The sequence below is a fragment of the Phodopus roborovskii genome, unplaced genomic scaffold, assembly GCF_943737965.1.
Source record: "Phodopus roborovskii unplaced genomic scaffold, PHOROB, whole genome shotgun sequence".
Taxonomy (NCBI): Eukaryota; Metazoa; Chordata; class Mammalia; order Rodentia; family Cricetidae; genus Phodopus; species Phodopus roborovskii.
Window position 1 is genome coordinate 9,238,053 of NW_026126625.1, and position 25,045 is coordinate 9,263,097.

A 25,045-nucleotide genomic window follows, 5' to 3' on the forward strand; every position below is an offset into this window, starting at 1 on the left:
GATGCAGATCTTGACCATACCTTCATGAAGAATATCTTCCTGCAGTGTTTGCCTCGATCACTCCCAGCTGCTTGGAGTTGAGCGGCCTCTGAGGCCAGTGCCAGATCTGGAAGGCTGCTGAGCCCAGCCTCCGATGTGTCTGCCAACTGCATGGAGGAATGAAGGAAACTCTCCTTTCCCTGGCACAACGACGTCTCAAAAGGGTCTTGGTACTTCTCATCAGGGCTAGAGCTGTCATCACTGGTCTTGGCATTACAGAGGATCAGAGAACGAGAGATGGAGCGAAATTTTGTGGATTTCCGGCTCTTTCCGGAGTGGCTGTGGGGCTCCATCCTTAGAGAGGAAGTAAGGCCACGTTTCTTCCTCTCCTGTTCTCCGAGCCTTGGCCGGTGAGTGCCAGCTGAACTGGATTTAGCAGCCACTGCATGAGTCCCTAAAGGAAAAAGAAATGGGAAGAAGTGGTGTGTGATGCAGCCAGCTCCTGGAACTGAGCTATGGGTGCCCACAAAGCAAGACAGATAAATCCCTGGACCCAGCCAGTTTGCAGGCCAAATGGACTTAGATAACTCAAGAAGTTAACACCCTCTCCATGTCCCAGGCTCACAGAGACCAAGCCTAAAATCTTTATCCAAGAATTCATCCTACAGACATGGAAATTGAGGAATAGAGAACAGAAAATTAAATCCAAGAGTCTAGCAAAAGAGCTAAGAATCAGTCATGGGAAAAGGTTTAGAATTAAATTGTTCCAAGGGACCGTGGCTTTGTAAGGCTTTTAAAATTGGAAGCTAATCTTTAAATGAAGCTCTAGTCTGTAGAACAGAGCAAGGGGAGCAAAGAGGAGGTCAAGAAGGATGGAGCTCACTGTTCGGTCCCCTTGTACTCCTTAGTATCTCTTACAGTGTCTCCAAAGGAATCTGAGAACCAAGGACTCAGCCTAGGGACCACTGATGTAGTCTAATCCCGGGTGAAGATCTGAAGACTGGAGTCTTTGAAAGGCTAATTTGCTGTGGCTGTGGTGAGTGCAGAAAGTTTAGCACACAGCTGCCTCTTGACAAATATGTGTGCCCTCCTTCAGGCCCAAGAACACGCCCTCACCAATGTGACACGTACGGCTATGAGTGCCTACTCTGTCAGTCATCCACACTGTTTTACCATGAGGCACCTCCCATGGATTCAGTGTCCATGAGACATGTGGCAAAGTGGCCCGATGCTGTAGCCAAACATGTTCTGACTTGGGTCCAAGCCACAAAATAAAGCCTGTTGCCAGAACAACAAACTGTGGGATGCTCTTGGCAATGCATCCTGATGTTTGTGAACATGTAGGATGCAGGATGGAATCAGGAGATGCACAGAACTTCTAACATTTCATCACATAAACATCTTCACATGACCCCCCAAAAGAGAATGCCTTCTAAGGATACTGTCTGAAACACCTGGCTTACACACACACACACACACACACACACACACAAGCATGCACACACACAAGCATGCACGCATGCACTTGTGCCACAGATCAACACCTGGTGTCTTCCTCTGCCATTCTCCACCTGTTTTTTGTGATGGGGTCTCTCACTGAACCCAGAGCTCACCTATATGGCTAGTCTTCCTGGCCAGTGAACCCCAGACATCCTGTCTGTCTTCACAACACTGGGATTACAGGTGGGCACTACTGCACCTGCATTTTTACCTGGGTGCTAGAGTTCTGAACTCAGAGCCTTCTGTTTACACAGCAAGAATTTTCCAGGCTGAATCATCCCCCAGCCCATTAACTGCTTTCAGTATTAATAATTAGATGTGTGACTATTTGGCAGCTGTCTGTGTATTAGGCACTGTGCTGGATGCTTTAGTTAAAATTAACTCAGAAGATGGCAAGAGTAAGTAAGGGTACTTGCCACTAAGCATGACAGCCTGAGTTTGATACTCAGGGCCCACATAATGGAAGGAGAGAAACAACCTCTACACGTTGTTCTCTGACCTCCACACCTGTGCCATGGCAATAGAACATACACACACACACACACACACACACACACACACACACACACACACACACACAAAATGTTAAAAAAAAAAAAAAAAAAGACAAGCAAACCAAAAGCATTATTGCATCTTGGGCTGACAAGATGAGGTGTCTCAGCAAAATGAAGGTGCTTACCACTAAGCCTAGGACTTTAGTCTGATCCCTGGGCCCCACACAGTAGAAGGCTGACTCTTCCAAGTTGTCCTCTGACTTTTAAACTCCACACATATGCTACGGTGTAAATGTTTGTAACCATACATTTGCATACACTACATAAAAAAAAATACAAAAAAGAACATAACTCAGCATCGGCCATTTCATGAGGTGCCCCTTGCCAATATCCCAAAGCTCAATTTTCTCTATCTTTCTAGTTCACATGGTAAGAGGATTCCAGCCACAATGGAGTGAGCCTGTAGTGACAACTGTGCTTGGTGGCAGGCTTCTGAGCCCTGCAGGCCACACTCATTCTTGAGCAGATTGGTACAAGGAAACCTTCATGGCCACCAGCTGGGCTCCAGTGCTGGCCAAGGAATGTGCTGCTTCCATATTTCCTCCATCATGCCCTCAGTGATGACTACTTCAGAATGTCACTGCAGTGTGCCAGGCAGCGTTCTGATTGCTTTACCATGTAGTCCTGAGGAAAGGATGTGTGGGCTCTGATACTGCCCTTGTGTCACAGAAAGATAACCAATGCACAGGGCAGTGAGCATCATAAACTGTGCAGTGTGGCTAGCACCTGAGCCTTCAGGCTGGCTCCTCACAGCCCCACACTGCTGCCTTGCTCACCTTTACCCGGCATTGCCATCTACACCGGGTCGTAATGATCAGAGTATGAACACACTAAATCCTCTTCTGTCCCTAAAATACATGGTAGGTCAGGCACAGTGGTGCCTGTAATCCCAGCATCTGGGAGGCACAGGCAGGAGGATCAGGACTTCAAGGCCAGCCTCAGCTATGTAGTGAATTCAAGGCCACCCTAGGGTTAGAAACACACAAATCTGGCTCCTGTCCCCACATTGTGGTACTCTTGAATAAATGCTCTGTGCTCTACTCTCTCTCCACAACTCACCACTGCTTTCAGATCCAGCACCCGGATTTGCTTCCTTCTCCCAAAGCCATGGAAACTCTGTATCAGTTCCACATTTAATGTGTCCGGAGCCTCAATGGCAAAGTCCAGAGGCTACAAACGGCTCCACTGAAATTCACTGTCTAAGAGGATTGCTCCCTGTCTATTCCCGGTCTTTGAGTTCTCAGTGCCATTTTCTTCCTGTCTCTTGTTTCTCTTTCAGATATCCCCTTTCAAATCCAAACCATCGCAGCTGCCCTTGGGCTGATGTTTCCAGCATGTCTCAACTCTCTGTCCTTTCAAGTTCCCAGAACTGGGAGCTCAATGCCAGAATCACTGAAGATCACAACTTAAGTTGAACTTCCTTTCAGACCAACCTGTTGGGCATGCATGAGCCATGCATGGTATATGTATGTGATGTGTGGGATATGTAGTGTGTGGGATGTGTATATGGTGTGTGTGTGTGTGTGTGTGTGTGTGTATCACAGATAGCACTAGCACACTCGACATTTGAAACTTTGAAAACTAATGAGTTTTGTGTGAAAATCCTTCTAGGACTTTCTGGCACTAGGCAGGGAAGATGTAAGAATGAGTTGCTGAGCACCATGCTGTGGAGAGCAACATTGACACAGAAGGTTCAGAAGCCATGCAGATGAGGAGGGAAGTGGAAAAAAGAACCAGGAACAGAAGGGTAGAGGCAATGTGTGCAGAACCAAGCCTAGATGCTGTCACACAGCAGCTGGATCCAACCATACCTGAAGCTGTGGTACTCAGTCTGTTATGTGAATCAACATATTCAGGTTTGGGGTTAAAACTATATCTTCATGGAATAATAGTATTTTAGTCTGCCGCTAGAGGTTTAAATTGTGAAAAATAATGGTTCCTAGGGCCTTAGAATTTCCCAAGCTGCTTCCATTCCAGTCAAAGCTCGCCTTCTCTCTGTCTTTTCCCACTTATAGCATCTGGTTCTGGCAGTCTTGGTCCAACAATTTCCATAGACCCTGGAATTATGTACCCCATTCCCTTTCTCCCCTATGTTCTTTCCTAACCCACATGTCCCTCAGCCATGACCAATCATCTGCTAGGCATCTTCCAGAGCAAAGAAGCTATGGGTCCTTTGAGGTTGAGGTGTAAAGCTATAGGCTTCCTTGGCTGGGGATACTGGCTGCATGCAGGACTTCAGCCAGATGAAGGTCAGATTCCTTGATGGAAACTGCTCGTCCCGTGATAAGTTTTGGAATGTGTCCACTGAGTACTGTCAGCTGTAAAAAGCAAGCTACTCTACAGAGAGAGGCCATTTCTAAGGCTGGGCTCTCCTGAGAGATGGCAGGGACCATGAGATGGGAGGGAGGAAGCAGAGGGGCAAGGTCTTCATCCTCCATCTAAGAGCAAAGACTGTCCCACAGGAGCCCTGCCACCCCAGAAAATGTAAAAAGGAAAGGAGCGCAAGCACAGAAATGGACAGCTGGGCCTCTGAGGAAGGGACTTCCCTCTAGGCCTGGCACCAAGATAGGCAGAGGCCAGAGGCTGGAGAGAGAATAATTGAAACCATGGCATGGCATGGCTCCGCTTAGCCTTGGCAATTGTGCTCAGGACATTGGAACCAGCTATTGCTTTCTCTTGAAACCAAATGTCAGCTGTGCTGGGGGCCAGCTGTGCCACCCTCCTCCTCAGCGCTCTCTGAGAGTTCAAACCAATAGCCGTTCTCTTACATGCCTCCCCCAGGCCCAGGGATCCCTTGCCAGTGTCTTACCAGGTTTCCTCTGTCCCTCAAGGGTTTTGCACGAGGCTGCCCTGAGGTTTCCTACACACAGAAGGGCTTCATCATGACACTCCTCAGGGGACCTCCTGCCTTCCCAGCCCAGAGAAGGTCAACAGACCAGAAAATTGTTCTCCCAAGTCCTGGCCAGTGTCCCTCCAAACACTGGAAGAGGATTTATTGGTCCTCTATGCCAGGCCTCGCACAGAATGGAGGTGCTACATGAGGGTCACCTCATCCTGTCATGCAGGAGATTACCTGGAGAAGAGGGGTAGGGACTGTTGTCCTCAAGTAGCTAGGACAACTAACCACAGCTGAGCTGTCCTCTACATAGAGTACGGTGCCAAGGGAGAGGACAGGACTACAGGCCAGTGGACACTTGCTTCCTTTAGAGCCTTGAAGAAAATTCCAGACCACATACAAGCTGTGGCAGAAGTCTCCCTTCCCTCTCTTCTGCAGTCCTTCACCTCCTCTCTCTTCCTTCCTCCCTTCCTTCCCCATTGCCCATTTGCCTGCTCTCCGCTTCCCTCCTTCCTCCATTCCTTCCCTCTCCCTCCTCCTCCTAATTCACATGCGGCCTTACATTTCGATCCGGAACTATCATTTGCTGACTGGAGGATTGGAGAGGATTTTAAATCACCATGTGGCAAGAGGAAAACGCTTTGATAAATGTGTTTGGAGTTTCTGCATTCTCCCACAGTGTCCTATTTCAAAGGAAGTTTTGAAGTCTGGCCATTCCAGCCCAGGGGGTATATTTTTTGGTCTTGAAGTGAAAAGTGATTCAGAGATAAGAAATGAAGGGAAGAGGTGAATGTCCCTTCTCCTACCCAAAGAAGATCTGTAATAGAATTCATGGGACCCACCACTGAGTCTGACCATATATATATTACACAGGATCAGGAAGACAGATAGCATCTCTGGGCCTTAGAAACTGCACTAGTCAAGCAGGCTGTGTTGGAGTACTCTATTGTCATTTTTCTTCCTCTACCCAATTACATCCCCTAGGAGACTGTACTGCCTGGGACTTGGCACAATGCAGGGACTTTGAATACAGTGGACTAATAGCTGAAGAGCATCTCAGAGGCCCCTCCCATTGACGCTGGAACCAACACTGGGAAAACTATCCCACTTAGAACCACAGACTGGAGATGTAAGGATGGAAAAATTTAGCCTAACTCTCCACTGACCCCAGGAGTAGGCAAAAGGTCACATTCTTGACTGTTTACGACAGGGCTGTTTACGACAGCACCTGTGAGTGAGTGAACACAGGAAATGAGCCTTGTCACCTCACCCAGAAGCCCGTGCAGAAAGCAGACTTCCTGGGCTATGTGTGGGCTTGGATAATTCAAATTAATTGGTCTGCACTGGATGCTATGAAATGATTGGTTTATGATGTGTGGGCTTTGTTGTAACCCTACAAAAGCTGTCTCAATCCTGTACCCAGGGTTCCCAATCCTCTACCCCCACGTGGAGTATGGCTGCGGACCCCAGTGCACTGGAATATAGAATATAAAAAGACCTCATGCTTTTGCATCAAGACCGCTTCTCATGAGTGATTTGGGTGGGGGGGGGTCTTTCCTGAGTCGGGGCGTGAGGATCCACGTGCTCCGCGGGTCTTTCATTGAGAACTCTAGTGACATAAGACATGAGACTGACTAGAAGCTACATGAGCTGACCTTTTTGACCTTAAGAGCCATCTAAAAAGACATTTTGGACTCTGGAAAGTACCTAAGAGGCCAGTATGAATATCTCACACAGGTGCTAAATCTTTGGTACCCTGGGAAGTAGCCCTAAATCACCAAGGCACAGGCAGGGTTGGGGCATCTTTAGCTGTCTCAAAGCCACCCAAGTTGGAGGGCATAAGACTAGGTGGGACAGGGCCCTTGGGCAAACAGTATAAGGAGGCACAAGTAAAACATGCAATTGATCTTAAGAAGAATCTAGGAAAACTTCGGCATGCATATTTAGCCAGTGACACTCTGGAGGGGCTAGCTAAGACTCAGTGCTTATGACATTCCCACTTCCAGGATCCAAGGAGAATTGTCACTGCAAAATGATTTGAGTGACCATCTGCAGGAAGCTTCATGGGCACAGTTGTAGTCAGAAAAATGATGAGTGTGGTTATGAATAGAACACCAAAGACTTAACTCTGAGCTAACCTCATCTGAATGGTGGATCTGCCACTTACCTCTGCACTATTAAGCAAGGCATGTTTTGTGTGGCTTAGTTACCCATGAACTGTAGATAGCTATGCTAACCACTGGGAGGTCTGAGGGAAATAATTCAGACAAGGACTTAAACTGCTCGGTAAATTTTATGCACATACACTACACACATGCACCTACACACATTCAAAATAGTATAAATGAAAGCCTGGATAAGAATGGGCTAGGAATGGTGGCACACACATTTAATCTAAGCACTCAGGAGGCAGAGGCAGGCTTATCTCTGTGAACTTGAGGTTACCCTGGTCTATATAGTGTGTTTCAGGTCAACCAGAACTACACAGAGAGGTTGTTTCTCTAAAGGAAGACAGAGAGAGAGAGAGAGATGGAGGGAGGGGAGGAGGAAGGAAGGAGACAGACTTGATGGGGGATATCCTTTTGTATGCTGTGAATGTATGTTTCTCATATTGATTGATAAATAAAGCTGTTTTGTTTGGACCAATGGACAGGCAGGATGTGGCCAGGCTACCAGACAAGGAGAATTCTAGGAAGAGGAATGTAGAGAGTGAGTTGCCAGACAGATGCCATGTAGCTGCCAAGGACAAAAGAGACCCAGGCATCACCGTAAGCCAAGACCAAGTGGAGATGCACAGATTAATAGAAATGGGTTAATAAGAAAGAGATAGCCAATAAGAAGCCTGAGCCATTAGCCTAACAGTTTATAATTAATATAAGACTTTGTGTATTTATTTGGGACTAAACTTCAAGACCAGACAGGACAGAAACTTCTGTCCACAGAAACTAAGAAAGAAACAATGATAGAAGAAAGTCAGAAAGAAAAGGATAAATGAGAAAATATAAATAACTGTAAACAATCTAAAGGTACATCAGTGGGAGACTTTGTTAAATAGGTAAGAGTGCATTATTAGGATACTACACAGCAAATAATAGAAATGAAATTGATCTATATGTGTAAACATGGTGGAAGTCTTAAAAAGCTAAGAAATATCATAAAAGAATTATATAAACTTAGTCTTAATTTCAAAAAAAATCAAACAAAAAACCCTTACCTTCCTGAATAAACAGCAAACTACTAATCACTTTCAGAAGGTGATTACTTGGAAGGTGATTAATCAGATGGTGATTAATGCTGGCGTATATGTTTAGAAGTAGCCTTCCCTTTCTATATAATTGTTTTCTGTGTTTGGTTCATTTTTATATCAGTCACAACTCAAGATTATGGTCTGACAAAAATATTATGCTACATCTAATTTTTAATCATCTGGTACTGACTTGGAGGATTTATCCCTACTGGCTAGCTCTCATAGTGCTAGAAGCTGCTATGTATTCCACTGGAGGAAAAATGAAACAATCAGTGTCATACATCTGTGAGCCCTACAAGGTATAATAAGCCCAGAAAGACACCCCCACTGATGCAATAGTGATTATTCAAGTGGCAAAACATTTTCTGATTTGATCTAAATCCCTTTCCAAAATATGGAACCTGTACTTGGCACTTTTACCAGGGCCGATAACCTATGGCTAGACAGTTCACAGGCCCTATGGAAGAACCTACATTATTATTCAGTTAAATGTTCATGGTGTTAAATCAGCTCCCAATGGCTTATCAATATACTCACAGATCACTGATCTATCAATCTCATCAGAGAAGAGTCTACTTATAATAGACAGTTAACACAGAGACCTACAGCTGATCAATGTGTAGAGAATAAAAGACAGTAGAATGTTCAAGCCTCCATCAATAGGACACCTACATTACACACACACACACACACACACACACACCGTCATCATCACCATCATCATCATGGAAAGTGGGAAGAAAGATTGTAAGTACCAGAAGCAGTGGATGCCAACAACAAAATAGTGCTTCCCAGATACAGCGTGGCACTTGTACATATGAACTCAAAGTGGTTGTGACAGCATGCACAGGACTTTTATATAGGTTCAAGCCATCCAAAATCCAAGCATGGATGGTGGCAGTGGACAGGAACTTCCACACTTACCTGAGGAGCTATTCATAACTCGTAGTTCCTGGGAGAGTCAGTTTGCTTTAAGGATATGACCCCTGGGAGGTCAACCACAATCCAGGGGATGGCTCCATCGTCAAAATTATTTGAGCAACACAAATTGGATTAAATGAGCTTTTTTTTAAAAAAAAAAAAAAACTCAACATAAGTGGGTGGGAAGGTAAAGATGGATATGGGAGGAATTTGGGGGTGGGGAGTGAATGTGGTCAAAATATGGTATGTATGATACACTCAAAGAAGTAATAAATATTATTTAAAGAATCTTTGAAATGTTTCATACATTTATTAAAGTAAAAAGAATTGTTGGAATTAGGCTGAATAGGAAGATATGGTAAGTATTCCAGTTTCCAAAATACAGCAATCTGTCAGTTGACTCTTGTCACCATGTCTGCTATCTTTGTCACTATTAGTTAAGGCTAAAAAGCCTCCTCTGACTCCTGCGTCCACAGGAATCTTGAAAGTCACGTGTCTTATTGTTCTTACCTAGCTGGTTAGTAACTAAGCCTAGGCAGGTGCTGTCATAGCCCCAGCCCTCTTACATCATTTCTTAGACTGTCAGTAATTGAAGCTTTGACCTTCAGCTTAAACTCCATTCTTGTCAAGGACGTTGTGGTTGTTGTCAACTAACTTTCAACTTTGCATCTTTCAGTTTCTTTATTTTTTTATTAGAAAATTCCAGCTTAATTGTTTTGTAGCCACAGGGATGTGTCTGAGCATGTGTTTTTTATTCGTTGGCATGTGTTAAGGTTGACTTTGTAAGATGGCATATTAGATGAGTAAGGTTCTAAGTGTTCTCTGAACTATCATTTGCACAGAGAGGCTAACAGCTCATATGGCCTCTCACCCACCCCTCTCATGCACACATGCAGATATACTTCATTATCTGCTTTTGACAATTATTTCAGTGCTGGGAAAACAGCTGCCCAGATATCACGTGTGCAGTAAATTTGGCAGTCCCCCACCTCCTTCAGCAACTGCTGTGACTATTCCTGCTCCTGTGGTTTGACTGGAAGTAGCAACAGCCACCCTTGGAGGATGAGGAGAAGAGAGGAAGGGCAGACATGTAAGACTGGACCAGACACTGACCTCTAACCCTTGCTACTCACCCAGTTAGGCAAACATAAGAACAGAAAAGGAAAAGACAGCTCAAAGCTAACTGGGCCAGAAGTCCTTGCCTTGGACAGCAGGGAGATGGCCTCTGTGGCCAAAAGAGAAGTTTGGTATACTCCAGGGTATTAGGATCACACCCCATACGTCTCTGTCCCGTTGAGGCCCTGTAATACTGCTTTTTAAACTTTTATGATCTGAATCAAAGTTTGAGTTTATATTTTTTTAATATCATGGAACATGCCATTAGCTACAATAAGATACACAGGTAAGCAAATGTTTATGAATTAATAAATAAACTTATGTAACTAAAACAAAATAATACCCTTACTGTGCTAGAAAACAAACCCAGTAGGAAGTTTATGAAACATATGACTGTGGGGGAGAGATGCCACAGTGGTAAAGCACTTTTGCCCTTCAAGGATAAAGACCAGAGTTTCGGAACCCAAGCACCCAGAGGAATGCACAGTGGGTGTGGCAGCCTGCCTATAAGCTCAGCATGTGGGAAGCTGAGCCGAGGGATATCCTCAGAGCAAGCCAGCTAACTACACTAGTCAAATTGATCAGTGAAAGCCCTGCTCAATGAGCAATGAGGAAGATACCCACACCAACTTCTGAGCTTCATGAGCAAGAGCACATACATACACAGGCAGCCACCCACATGTATGCTTACACATGGGCACACACACACACACACACACACACACACACACACACACACACACACACACACTACACACATACACCTGCAAAAGGATTGATTCTGTAAAGGATCTTCTACATTTGTTTACCCTATTCGTTTTATATGTAAAAGGGAATTTCTCGCCATCTGTATTGATTTCCAATCTACTTGAGAGTTATGTTGGAAACCGTGAGCCTGAAGCTCCCTTTGATGTTTCCAGGTGGTTCCTGTGGGGTGAGTGCTTGGAGTTCTCATTTCACTGGATTCCCTGAGTCTCTCTATGTGCCCTTGGGTCTCACAGCACTGGCTGATGTAGAAGGACCCTGATTTTAATGGACCCTTTTCTGTCACCTTTTGGAGGCTAAGTTCCCTGTTGGGCTTTTTCCTATGCTGAGGCAAGATTGAGAAAAGGGCTCAGAGTTACTCACGGTTAGCCTGGCCAGGTAAGAGATGCCATGAGCAGAAGAGAGTGGGTGCCAGTCCCTGGCATCCCAGCAGCAGGGAGCGCCTGTGGATATGCCAAAGTGCAATTTGGTGGTGACCACCTCCAGTTGGCAGAGCAGGGCAGCCACATCCTAGCTGCACCTGTCCATTACAGATATATTTCTGGCCCCACAGTGCAAGACCCATGAAGATCCTTATTCTGCATGGGCCCTGACATCTGGGCCACAGTGCTGGGAGCTAGCAGCCTAGGAGCTGCTTCTGTGGCATCTACTTCTCTCTTCCAGCAATGCATGTAGCAGGCACCACAGCTTCTGATTCTCTGCCGTTCTCTCCCCAGGCGGCGTGCTCACGCACAAGCTGCGCTCAGCAACCCCATCTGCTCTGTGCTCTTTCGGGCAGGGACCTCTTCATGTTTCTGGCAGACACCAAGCAACCTTGTCTAATTACAAGACTGACACGGATGGGCCCTAATTTCAGCAGAGATCTGAGAGAAGAACTTGGAGTTCATAGCTAATTCCAAGCTGTCTCCTAAACAGAACCATGGGGTTCTTAGAGCCATTTGTTTATTTTTGCTGTCTTGGATTTTTGTTACCTATGTATGGGAGTGTGCGGCTGCCAACAGTGACCTGTGTTTTTAGATGAAGTCCATCTCACAGAAATGTATTGCCAGTCTAATAACGCAGTGCAAACACAAAGAATTCCCTCACCTAATAAAGTGTGTGTGTGTGTGCTACAATATGCACATGCTCAAGAGCTGTGTGCATGGATATACACCCCTATGCATGCACCCTTGGAAGCAGTAGGTCAACACAGATGTCTTTCTTCTATTGCTAGCAAACTTACTTTTTAACCTGAAGCTTGCTGTTTTGGATAGATTGGCCGGTGCAAAGCTTATAGACACAAAATGCTGAGCCCACTTTTATGTGAGTACTGGGGATCTGAACTCAGGTCCTTGTGCTTGGGTAGCAAGCACTTTACCACTGTTGCATCTTTCTAGTCTCTAATATCACTGCTGGTGTTCATCCACACAACAGTCAGTGTCTAAGGTTCACTGTGATTCAGGCACTTGGGTCACACAGGAAAAAGACATGGTCCCCTGCAGCCTACTGGGGACCAAAGACATAGGTGGACACTATTCCTAGTGTGGGAGTTTCTGCAGCAGAGGCCTGAGTTAAGTGCTATGGCTGATGTGACTCTTTGAAGCATCTCACCAAAGACCCACCCATGCGCAGAGACTTGGGACCTGAATGCGGGGTCAGAGATAGCATGGCCCTTTGGCATTTAGATCAGACAAATCTCTCGGTGGCAGTTGAGCTTAGGAATGTAGAAAAGAGGGGACAGGGATGCAATTAACGTTTAAGGTGCTGCTCAGGAAAGTTAGCTCTGTGCTATGACCAAATTCAATTCAAAGGGCGCCCCACCTCCCCAAGTTCTCAGGTTTCTCATGAGGGGATCCAGAAGACAGGAAACAGAGAGTTGACAAAAAGCAGGCAGGTTCTTGGCTTTTGGTCTGATTTTTCCTAAAAATAATTCTGCCTCAGTTCTTTGTATATGAGTATTCAGAAATGAATTCTAAAATTGTTTGTAAGGAGTATTTAAAACCTCTAAGGAAGCTAAGCAGTGGTGGTGAACACCTTTAATCCTAGAACTCAGGATGCAGAGACAGGTGGATCTCTGTGAGTTCGAGGCCAGCCTGGTCTACAAAGCAAGTTCCAATACAGCCAGGGCTACACAGAGAAACCATGTCTTGAAAACAAAACAAAACAAAACAAACACACAAAACCTCCAAGGGATTGTGATCCAATAGAGTTTTTTTTTAAGTGTGTGTGTGTGTGTGTGTGTGTGTGTGTGTGTGTGTGTGTGTGTAAGCATGCACATGGGGAGAACTACAAGACGACTTGGATTTGATTCTCTCCTTCCACCATCACTAGGTTCCAGTTATTGAACTCGGGTCACCAGGCTTGTATAGGAACTGCCTTTGCCCCCAGCCATCTTGCCAGTGAACACTGTTCTGTTATGTTTTTACTCTGTGAATATATGACCAGTTTGTTCTTGTTGAGGTGTGTCTTGGGACAGTAATGAGCATGAAACCTAGAGTCAGATGCTACAGTTAAGGCCCAGAAGGCACCCCTGAGTGAGCCCCAACATTCAGGGGGAGCCACACCATATGACTTCATTGGCAATGTTTGAAAAGAAGTCAGCACAGTGTCTGGGGCTGGAAGAGTGCCTAAGAAGGGTAAGGCAGAAAGCACCATTAAGGAATAAGTGACTAGCTGGAGCTTCCACTTCCGCTTTCCACAGGGCATTCTGGCAGCCTCTGGGCAAGGGAAGGGCCTCTACTGGGCTCAGAAGAACTGGCCACTGTGTAATTGCGGGGCAGAGAGGAGGACAAAGAAGGAGATCTGGTGACCTTCTTCCAGGGAGCTAACTAAATAAGAATGGAAACTGTAGAGGGTGGTCACCCCAGCCTGCTTCTGGAAGCTCCAACATGGCTCCAGCTGGCTCCTAGGATGCCGTTGTCATCTTTGGGTAGCTCAACCAGAAAGAGACAATTTTCCCAAATAAGAGCAGACAGAGAGACACTGCCCTGCTTATCTTTACCCTCATGTTTGTCACCTGAGTCCCCAACAATGGGAAGCAATCACACTAGGAGCTAGAGGATGGGATTAGCACCTCTGGGAAGGAACTAGAGCAGGAATTGGTCAAAAGCTAAGTGCAGGAGTCCACAAGCATGGTGAATTTCCTTCTCGCCATCAAGGCCATCATATATACATACTCATGGCACCCACCTAGCCAGGTCAACAGGAAAACATCCTTTACGTACCCAAGGCCTTTTACCTATTTCTACTTTCTAACTCTTTCCTCACCCCAGCAATGAGGACATGACCAAATAGGGAGTCAGAAACCCCCAAACCCACAACCAGGGCATCCAACCACCCACCATGACTAGAAAAGCCCCATCATGCAACATGGTGACACCGGGGCTTGTGTACAAACAAGTCTCCCCACTGAGCCTTCCCTGCAGCCTCCATAGGACATTACATCCTAGCAACCAAATCACTCCCCATTCAGAAGAGTCAGTTCCCTCCTACAGGGAATGACCAGTGGCTCCACTCACTGAATGAGGGGCCAGTCACTCACCTGGCCCTCTTGGTGCAGCCGTTCAGGATGTCTCCACCTTTGCTTCTCTCTCCAAATTGCAGGGACCAGAACACCAATAATCCGCACTATCAGGGCACCAGGCCCCGGGTAGGAGTAAGTGAGGAATACTCTCTCACACTGAGGCCTCTCTCACACCGAGTCACATCCCAGCTCAGAGGAATGGCACACCCTGTCAGATGCTACCTTCACCACCTGCTCTGGACAGGTGACGCTGGGTGAGTGAGTGCAACCTGGCACAGATTCATGCGAACACCCCCTCCCAGCCAGAGCCATCTGACTTCTCCACATGAGAGGCTTTGTCCAAACAGAGGGAAGGCAGGGAAGAGAGCTGAACCTCCCAACAAAGTCCACCATCTGGGCTGGCAGGAGCACCCAGGCGGTAGCCCGTTCCAAGGCACAGTGAGATTCCTGCTCTGTCCCCAAGTGTCCCTGACATTCTCAGGCAGCAGTGGTATGATTAGAAAGACAAGAGGGCTACAGACAAGGCTTGGCACCCTCAGGAATTTTCTATAAATATTATTGCACAGCAGTGTAATGATGGCCATGCACCTGACACCCCAACTACTCAGGAGACTGAGGCAGGAGGATCATAAGTTCAAGGCCAGCCTAGGCAACTAAGCAAGGCTATCTCAACACAAAATTTAGACACGGAATGGTAGTTCAGCAGCCATGTACTCGCCTAGCATGTATAAGCCTTTGGGTTAGATTCCCAACGCTGAAAAACATACACACACACACACACACACACACACACACACACACACACACACACACAAAATCCTGCCAACGACCTAAGTGCTATCATAACCATGTCACAAAGACACCACTCAAAAATTCAGGGTACACCTACTCACTCTGTGCTGTGCTTGGTGAGCTTGAGTCATAGTTAAACATTGGATCAGCAAGGTCAAGAAACTTTCTCCAAGGTCATGGCTGGCAAATTACTGCATGGGAGCTCTCAACAAAGTATTCCTCACTCCGCCACTCAGGGCTCTCTCCCATCTTCCTGCCATACTTTTCCTGACTGTGGGAATAGTCTCAGGCCCCAGCCACATCCTCCAGAAGAAGTGTCCAGCTCTGCAACAGCCATAGATATGCCTCATGATACTGAGCATGCTCTATTTGGGACCAATGACTTAACTTCCATGAAGCACATTGAAAACCATTCCCAAGGGACATGCCCTCCTGAGTGCTTATTATCATGTGACCAGCATATCTTTCCCTGCCATGTCCCTTCAAAGAGTCTGATCTCAGGGTGGCATCTGCCCCAAGAGAATGCCCCATATACCTCTCCTTAAGCATACCCCCCTGGGAGCAACAGGCTGACCCTTATGCGGCCTCTCCGGCATGTTTTCTGATGTTCTATCAAATGTTCCAGGTCCCTATGCACTAACAAAGGTGTGGGGGCAAACTGCGGGATGCCCTTGACATTCCATGCAAGACTGTGGAGGTGCATGCATTGCTAGGCAGCCAGGGTGGTCACAAGAGATGTCCTGGGAGGGCATTCTGAACACAAAGCTGCCTTTGTCAGCAGGCATGGGGACAGTCCTCTATTGTGGGACTAAGTCTGGAGGAAGGTGCAGGAATTTCTAAAGTACATGTGATGGGGGCGTTGGTCAGTACTGCCTGCTCTGTGCACCCATAGCCTCGCTTGAAGTATCCAGACAGTGTAACTGGGACCCCAACAAGCATTACTTGTTGTGGCTACTTCCCCTCTGGCAGAAAGGTTGAAGAACCTGTATCCCTTGCATCAGAGCCAAACCCTCCCATAATCCATATTCTCTCTCTCTCTCTCTCTCTCTCTCTCTCTCTCTCTCTCTCTCTCTCATAACATAAACTCATTCCCAAGTATAGTCAGGACCCTGACTGACCCTGACTCATATGTAATCTGTGCCCCAAGTTGGAAACTCTATCATATCTAGGACATCAGGCCTTCTGAATGAGAGGACCTTCCCTCTCTACCCAGAAGTCTGCAGGCCTCATGGCTGCCCAAAGGAAGCAAAGAAGCAGCAGCTGGGGAACTAGGCCTTACTTAGAACTCGGGAACTGAGTTCTGTGAGCTCAGCCTCCCGGACTTGGTCTAAGAAGGGAAATCAGAAACTCCAAGTTCAGGGTGTTATTGAGATAATGGGGGGGGGTGGCATATGCTAACAGGTCTAGGAATGTGTAATGGCAGGAGAAGCTTGCAGCCCTTGTGCTTCCTGCCATCATTCCTTACCCTGGGAACCTCCTGTTCACAGAATCCTCAGTCACCTTGGCCTTTGAATTGGTTCTCAAACAAGTCAAGCTTATGTTGCCACAGCTGCTCCTGTCCCAAGAAAGCTCCCCTTCCAGTTCTTTTGGAGGCTGGCTCTGTCCTGAATACAGCCTGTCCTGTCCACTCAGCCTCAGTGACCACCCCCCAAGCTCTCTACTATGCTACCCTTGTTTATTTCCTTTGGGGGAACCTGCCACCATTGGAGGGTGACCTGTTAGCCTATTTGAGTCCCTGTGAATCGTCAATCTATCCCATCTAGATTATAGTCCCCCAGACGGAGACCTCATCTGCTTTGTTCACCGCAGGGTCCCCCAAACACACCAGGCCCACATAAGGGTTCCATAAACATTTACAGAATGAGTCAACACATAACTGAGCGAATAAATAAACGACTGGTGCCTTGTAATGGGCTTTCCACATTTGTTTGTACTTTACGGTTTACAAAGAGCCTTTACAGACATTTCCTTCATCTAACTCATATGATTAGACTCAGGTTAAATAGCACTTTAAAAGCATACGCTTCACTCCTGGCCCCTCAAGGCCTCAGGCCACGGAAACAGAGGAGTGTATTCTTCTCGAGGGAACAGAATTTAGTTAGGAGACCTTATTTCAGAGCTACAGGATGAAGGAAGTCACTGGAGGTGCAGAACCTGAGTGGTGGGGTCAGTTTTCCCTGCACAGAACTCACAGAGGCTCAGCTGTAACCCGGAGAATGACCACTCTTTAGTTGCCTTTGGAAGGTGCTGCAGCTCCCACTCTTTCCCTTAAGAAGACCCAGCAGGATGCAGAGGCCAGATGTGAACCCAGCATCCTCTGGATGGCTGAAGAAGTACACTTTCCCAAGCTGAGCTGCTGGAGATTTCTGACTGTCCCAAGGTCCCCATCTGTTAGGCAGGTTTGGAAAGGGTTAACACAAAGCTGGAGGGAGTGGTCCCAGCCTGGGTGGTGCTATTTTAAGGACAGGACTGGGGCAGTTTACTGAGCACCAGCACCCTGCCAACCTCTCCACCTGGAAAAAAAAAAAATGGAAAGCCAGTTCTCACTGGCTCATATACAGGGTGAGAAAGCAAACAGCCCCACCCAGCAGAGCCCTGGCGATAGTTGGGACCCTATTGGGTCCTGCTGGCTCCAAACTAGGGGGAGGTAGCCGAATCTCCTCTGGCTTTTCTGGCTTTTTAATGGTGTCAGAGGTGTTCCAAGGGGTGGGGTTTGGGTCCAGCTGACTGGGAAAGATAGAATCCAAGGAGGAGTGTGCCTAGTCGTGCCAGGCAGTAACTGGCCACACTTTCTCTGCCCACACAACTATCTGAGGAACGCTGCCTCCTGCCTCGTATCAGAAAACAACATTTTAAAGATGAAGAAATCCTTTCTTTTCCTCATTTGTTATTGTCTTGGTATGACTGATTTGGTATATAAAAATGTTAAATCTCTGCCAAGGTCATAGACTTGTCTCCTACAAATGCGCCTTACTTCCTCCACCTCCCAGGGTCAGTACAGCCCACCCCTTTGACAGAAAGACTAACTAGCTACTGCTTCCCAGCAAAGTTGTATGTTTTTTGAGTTTTGCCCCTGTCACCTCCACCAGGAAGCCCTCCATGACATAGCCTGCCAATTACATCACTGAAGTTAGGGTTGCCCTCCCACCCTCTCAAAGCACTTCATGCCTGTCTTTCATTTGTGTATCTGCCTTACACTGTGACTTCCCCATGCCAGGGACGTCTCCCTCTATAGCCTTGGAACCCAGCACAGGGCTGGCACAAAGTGTATGCTAAGTAGCTGTTAGAGGAGGAAGAAAAAAAGAGAGGAAAAGACAGGGAGGAGGGAGGGCAGGGAAGCAGGAGACAAGGATGCCTAGGTCAGACCCATACACATGGACACAGGGTAGACAAATAGGAGGCTAAGCTTGCATTAGGCTGGGCTCGTGTGCTCACACCCTGGCAAAAGAAGGCAGACAGACAGGGAACGGAGCACTAGCCCTGGAGTCCAGTGTCCTGTGGCCTCAGCTCTGCTGTTCACTGGCTGTGTGACCCACCACGAGCCATTCTCCTGTCTGAGTGCCAGATTCCCTTTTGCAAATGGGTTATTAAGAATGGCCTGCTCCTTGACATACAGGCAGCTCAAATACCAGCTTTGCTTTTCTGGACCCCATGGTACTAACTACAGTGCCCATTTTGCTCTCCAAAGAGGGGAGGAGGAACCAGCAGGGCATAGCAGCCACAAGGCCCTGTAACTGGACCCTCTCTCTCTGTCACAACATCTCTCGATTGCTCAGACAGTTGAAAGCTTGTCCCCAACACTGCCTGCTCTCGGCTGCTTCTAGTGTACTTTCCAGTAAAAGCAAATCTTTGCTGCCAGGGCTGGGGCTGGGGCCAGGCTGGGCTGGGCTGTATCAAGAAACACAGGGCAGCCTCTGGGAGGCAGATGAACACATGCTACCTGCCCAGCATCCATTGGGGCCCCTGAGGCCCTGGAAAAGACACAAATATGCATAGAGACTCTATGTAGTTCTTTCATCATCCCTGATCTGCTCCCATAGTCCACCTGTTCCATCTTCCTGCCCCAATTGGCTCATCTCATCCTACTATCTGACTAAAAGCTGCAACCCTCATCTGCTCTTAGTGAGAGCCTGTATCAGTCTCTGTATAACTTTCCTTTAGTCCCTTGAGTGGAAAGTTACCCGCCTCTTGGAGCTGCCCCATGCTATAGAATCTGATTTCCACTGTACCCATTATGAGGGTACCACATGTAAAAATTCTGTCTTTGGAGCTAAGAGATGCTGAAGCAGACACTACAGTTTACTTGAATAAGCCTTTAAATTTAGTGGCATGTTATATGTCCACCAAGCAATTTGAAAGTACACACAAGAGTTTTCTTGTATGGTGGCTTTTGGGGGAACCAGGGGAGGCAAGGGTCTCATGTAGCCCAAGCTATCTTCAAATTCACAGTGTAGCCAAGAATGGCAATGGACTTATTATCTTTCTTCCTCTGCCTCCCAAATGCCAGAATTATCGGATTGCACCACTATGCCCGTTTTAGGAAGTGCTAGGGATTGAACCTAGAGCCTTACACATGATAGAGAGGCACTCTACCAACTGAGCTGCATTTCCAGTCCAATATTCCCTATCACTGTGTCTCACACCAGTACACACACTTCTCAAAGTACCCTACACATTGGCTTAAGATTTTTGTGTGTTGGGGCTGGAGAGATGACTAAATGGTTAAGAGCACTGGCTGCTCTTCCAGAGGACTGGGGTTCAATTCCCAGCAACCACATGACAGCTCACAACTGTCTGTAACTCCAGTTCCAGGAGACCTGGAACCTTTGCATTGACACACATGCAGGCAAAACACCAATGTACATAGAAATAAATAAATCCTTTTTTTAAAGACTTGTGTATTTCACTGTCTGTAAATTGTCAAATGTTGTGGTAGTTCTGTACATTCTGGAGTTTAGTGATATCTGACACATATGCAAATACATCAAAAAGATGGAGCATGGAAGGAGAAGATGACTAAGCGATTGGTAGATACAATGATAGAAAGATGACAAAATCAAATGTAGCTAATGGATACAGGCATGGTTAGTGTGGTGGCTTGAATGAGAATGCCCCATAGGCTAGTAGATTTGGTCACCAGGGAGTAGCACTATTTGAAAGGATTAGGAGGTGTGGACTTGTTGGAGGAAGTGTGACACATGGGCTTTGAGGGTTCAAAAGCCCATGCTGTGCCCAGCCTATCTCTCTCAGCAACAGCTACAGCACCTGCCTGCAAGCTGCCATATTCCCCACCATGATGATAATGGACTAAACCCCCAGAACTATAAGCAAGCCCCCAATTAAATGTTTTCTCTTATAAGAGTTGCCATGGGCATGGTGTCTCTTCACAGCAACAGAACACTGACTAAATGGTTAGTGCAATGGATTCTGCTTCTCTGTGTGCTTGAAACCCTTCTTAATGCTGCTTTGGAAAACACAAAATCAAAAGCAAACTGAAGCATCAATATAAGAAATAGTAAAATAATCCCTGGCAATATTGTTTTAGTCCATCAAGGTTAGGTTCTAGTACCTTTAAGGATAAGGAGTTATCCAGACTTAATGTCAAATGGAAGCATCTGTGGAAAATCTCTATATGTGTATACATGTGTGTGCATGTGTGCATGTGTGTGTGTGTGTCACACATGTATGTGAATATTACTTTACAGCCATAGAGTGGCATACTAATACATGATTTTCAATACATGAAACACACTGGCTAGTATTTAAATCTTAGTCCTACCCCAAATTGTTTTCTGAAACTCCCAGTGCCTGCAATAAGTCATTTATCAAACAGAAACATGTACACCATGCTCTGGCATGGTGGGGAAGGTAAGGTAAACTCTGATCAGGGAGGCCCTGACAAGTCATTTCTGCTGAACATACTCCAGAGGAAGAAGAGGAAGTTGACCTTACAAAGGGTGTTCCAGAAGGCACAGGGAGGCCTCATAATAATATGCATACTTGGGACCAGGAACAAAAACAGTTGGCTGATGGCAGGGAGAATCTTGTCCCACTAGCAAAACCATCCTCCTATACAGTGGTTAGTTCAGTGGGGAGGTCTGGGGCCACTGTCTCCCCTTGGTCCAACACTATTGAGTACCCTTTGCCTAGGACCTGCATTTCCACCTCTGTCCTGACCCGTGTGGTGATGATGGTGCTGTTTACTGAGACTATCTAGCCCTAATTGGCCTTAAACTCACTTTGTAGTCCAGCCTATCCTCAGACTCATCAATCTTCCTGCCCCAGTCTCCCAGGTATTGGAGTTACATGTGTACACCACAACACCTATTTAGAAAAGTATAGCAAGGTCTGGTCTCAAACTCTTAGTCCTCCTACCCCATCATCTTATGCAAATTGTCTACTGTCAATGCACCACCCCACCACAACAGACCTGCCCCTGACTTAAACCCACAGACCCTGGAAAAAACAAAAGCTCATAAGACTTCCTTCCAGAAGCCTATTCTGACCCACCACATTAGTTTGGTCTCCCCAACGAGTGCCTCTCAGATCCTCCAGCTTTGTGTTTTTTAAGCCTGTTGTTTATTTAATATGTACCATTAGCTCTCTAGCACCCAGCACAGTGCCTGGAGCACAGAATGCTCTAGACAAGTAATGTGTTGTAAATGAATCCCAAGTGTTTAAGAAAGTGATTTCAATCTTCATGTATTGAAAATTAAATTGAAAGGGGGACATGAATTAGAACAAAGCGTAATGACACACATATGAAAATGCATAATAAAACCCATTGTGTTTTCTACTAACTTTCAAAGTTAATAAAAATTAAAATTTGCATATGTAAGAAAGCCTGAAATCCAATGCATTTCTCTCATGGGAACTGCAATAGGAACTTCTTCCTGATAACTTATATTCAACTTGTTCCTGCTTATTTTCAACAATACTATTCTAAATTTATACTTTATTGTTTAATATACCAATCAATTAAATTCAACATATCTACTATTTTTTGGTTTTGCTAATACAACTTTCAATGTGTAACTATTTTTAAATAATGTAAGCTAAAATGCAATGAAGTGAACATTACAAGTGTTGTCCACAAAAAAAAAAAAAAAGGAAAGAAAAGAAAAGAAAACCAGAAAATAAAGAGGTCGGGGAAGGAGATATTAGACTTAGACAAAGCCCACCACATCCACATGTGTCCCAGGAAACATTATAAAGCTCTGAACTATTGAAGACATGCATGGTGTCTCATACAGCTGGACTCCTTCCCTGGGGCAGGGAAAGTCAATAGCAAGTCTCCAGTCCCAGCCCCTCCTGCTGTCAGGCTTATGCAGAACTGGTATTTGCCTTGCAAGCCTACACCCTTATGCTAGCTGCTCTGTGCACAGGGATTCTGCAAGGGTCTGAGTTCCGAATTTCTAATGGAAGAAATCAAAACACCTGTAGTCATATGAGTAGACAGATACAGGCAACCACCATGGTTACATTAGCAGTAATCTACTGCTGGTACTGCTGGAATGGTTTCTGGAGTCATCTCTAGTCCATCTCTGATGGACATAGACTTATTCAAGATCACAGTGCTTTGTAAGAATTCAACTAGACAGGTGGCCATATTGCTAATGCTCAATCTTGTGGATAAGGAAACTCATAAAAGACCAGGCACTCAGTCAGGTTTAGTGAGTAGCTGTCACTCAGAGAATCTCCTTACCCCATGACTATGACATTGTTCCCACAACCAATGCAAAAATTGCTGGGGACAGACTGCCACTGACCTCTCCTAGCCTTTCCCAAAGCTGCCTTGCCCATGATGATGGTCCAGACTCAGGAACAGCCTACGTGTAGTGACTGATACAGCAAGGGCACCAAGTTCTCTAGGAGCAGACACATCAGCCAGAGCCAATGCTGAAGCTCCATCCCTGTCTTTCTGCCTTCCCTGCTGTGTCCTTTACCCTCATGGGTGCTGTACCCACAGCACTCTTCAGGGAACTTCCCACTCTCACAGCTCTGCCTCAGTCTGTTGCCAGGGAAACCTCACTGAAGGAGATAGGGCCAGAGACAGAAACCAGATAAAAGCTGAGAAGATGGTTCTACCCAGCACTGCACCAAGTACTGGCTAAGTACAGGTCAGCTCTTGCTGGAACAGATCCCCCCCCCCAGCGAAAAAGACACATCCACATGTTCTAAAAAGAGGTGTTTGAATGGAAGCCTGCTCCCTGCTCCAGAGGAAACCACTTCTGCTTTTCACTCCAGAGCCTGAGTGCCTGTGACAGTTCAGGTGCTGGCCACCTAGGAGAGCCCTTGCCAATCAGAATGTTCACAGACTTAAGCTCTGACATTGTTTCTCTTTCCCTTTCAGACAGGAATGGATTACTCCTGATCTGCAAAAAAGGAAACTGAGCCAGAGCAATGGTAAACTCCTTTTCCAAGATTAGGAAGCCAACTAGGTCCTTTAGAGTTGCAAACACCACACCCCAGGTCGGGTGGTAGCCTGCCCCTCTTCTGTATTCCCTCTGAATTCAGAGGTTTTTATGGGAGCTAATCAAAAGCTCTCAAGAGTTCTGTCCATATCTTTCTGAAACTCGAAAAGTCAGCCTGTGACTTTGACCTCTCTCTCTCTCTCTCTCTCTCTCTCTCTCTCTCTCTCTCTCTCTCTCTCTCTCTCAATAAAGAAAAACATGTGTACATTCCCTTTGCCAAAGTTAAAGTGGAACCCAAGTTTCATCGGCTTTCACAGTTGGGCAGAGGGGTTAACTTAGGCTGTCCAGTGCCTGTTTGTGTCTGTTTCCAGAGCACACTCAGGGGGCTGTCATAAGAAATGACATCATCTCATGGGCTGTACCTGCAGAAAGGCAGGGCCTCCAGCAAGATTGACCTAGACCCTCAGTGTCCAGACTTGGGAGGTCCCCATCCATCTGTTTCACTATCCTACCCCACTGCACAAGTCCCTTGTATTCTGCTGTGGGGACCGTGACAGCTCCAGCATTGGACATGGATGGCCCTGCTCCTTACCAGCAACAGCCACAGAGAAAGCCAGGTGTGTTCACCCCTTGGGGAAGAGACCCGGTGATAATGCACTTCACCTCTCTGCCAAGTGCGTGGAGGGTGAGAGTCCAGCCAGCCTTTGCAAGGACAAACAGACTCATAGCACACGTGTGCACATAGTCACACACAGGCTATACCAAGTAAGGAAAACTGCTCTCCCACCCCTCTGGGAAGATGTCCAAAAAGTTCAGGCCCCTTCAAGTCCTCAGAGATAGAGGAAGAGGCTGTACTTACCGGCCTCCCTCCTGGGGAAGATGGTCCTCGGCAAACTCATGAGCAGGGTGGTAAGGACCAGTGACAGTCTCTCACAGACCACGCGCAAGAGACACAGAAATCAGCAGCTTCTCAGGACTCGTAGTCTTTGAATGGGAGTTACAACTACAAAGTGACTCTCTTCTTAGAACTGTTTTTCCTCGGCAGGGAGGGAGGAAGGGAAAAAAAATCCCTTTCACACTGCCAGAAAATCTTTAACGTTTCACAACGGTCGCTTCCAACTCCGGCCTCCGTGTGAAATGAGTGTGTATTTCACTGGACTGGAGGGAGCCCTCAGATCCTATGCCTTTTCCCCGGACCACAGACAGAAATGCAAAAACCTCAGCCTTTGCTGTGGACTTGGAGAATGCTGTGAGAGGGCAGAACCCAGAGGGGTAAGACATAAGAAAAATGTGCCCCACTGCTGGGGCCACCGAATCACTCCAGTTTCTGTGCCCGCCCCTAATGTTTCCAGAGAGTTCTGCTGTGTTTATGTGCTTGCATGGGACAAACACAACACCCCAAATCCTAGCCCCACGTTA

General features: G+C 46.5%; 1 protein-coding gene across 1 annotated transcript in view; it reads right to left on the bottom strand.

The window, feature by feature from the left end:
• Il16 (interleukin 16) overlaps window positions 1-24,562 on the bottom strand; it is a 96,864-nt gene extending 72,302 nt beyond the window's left edge. Inside the window, exons 1-2 of the mRNA XM_051206673.1 lie at window positions 24,486-24,562; window positions 21-433 (exon numbers count right to left, since the gene is read on the bottom strand). Of these exons, the coding sequence (XP_051062630.1) occupies window positions 21-433; window positions 24,486-24,525 (453 nt within the window). The 5' untranslated portion in view covers window positions 24,526-24,562. The remainder of the gene's footprint in view (window positions 1-20; window positions 434-24,485) is intronic.
• Window positions 24,563-25,045: the final 483 nt, after the last annotated feature.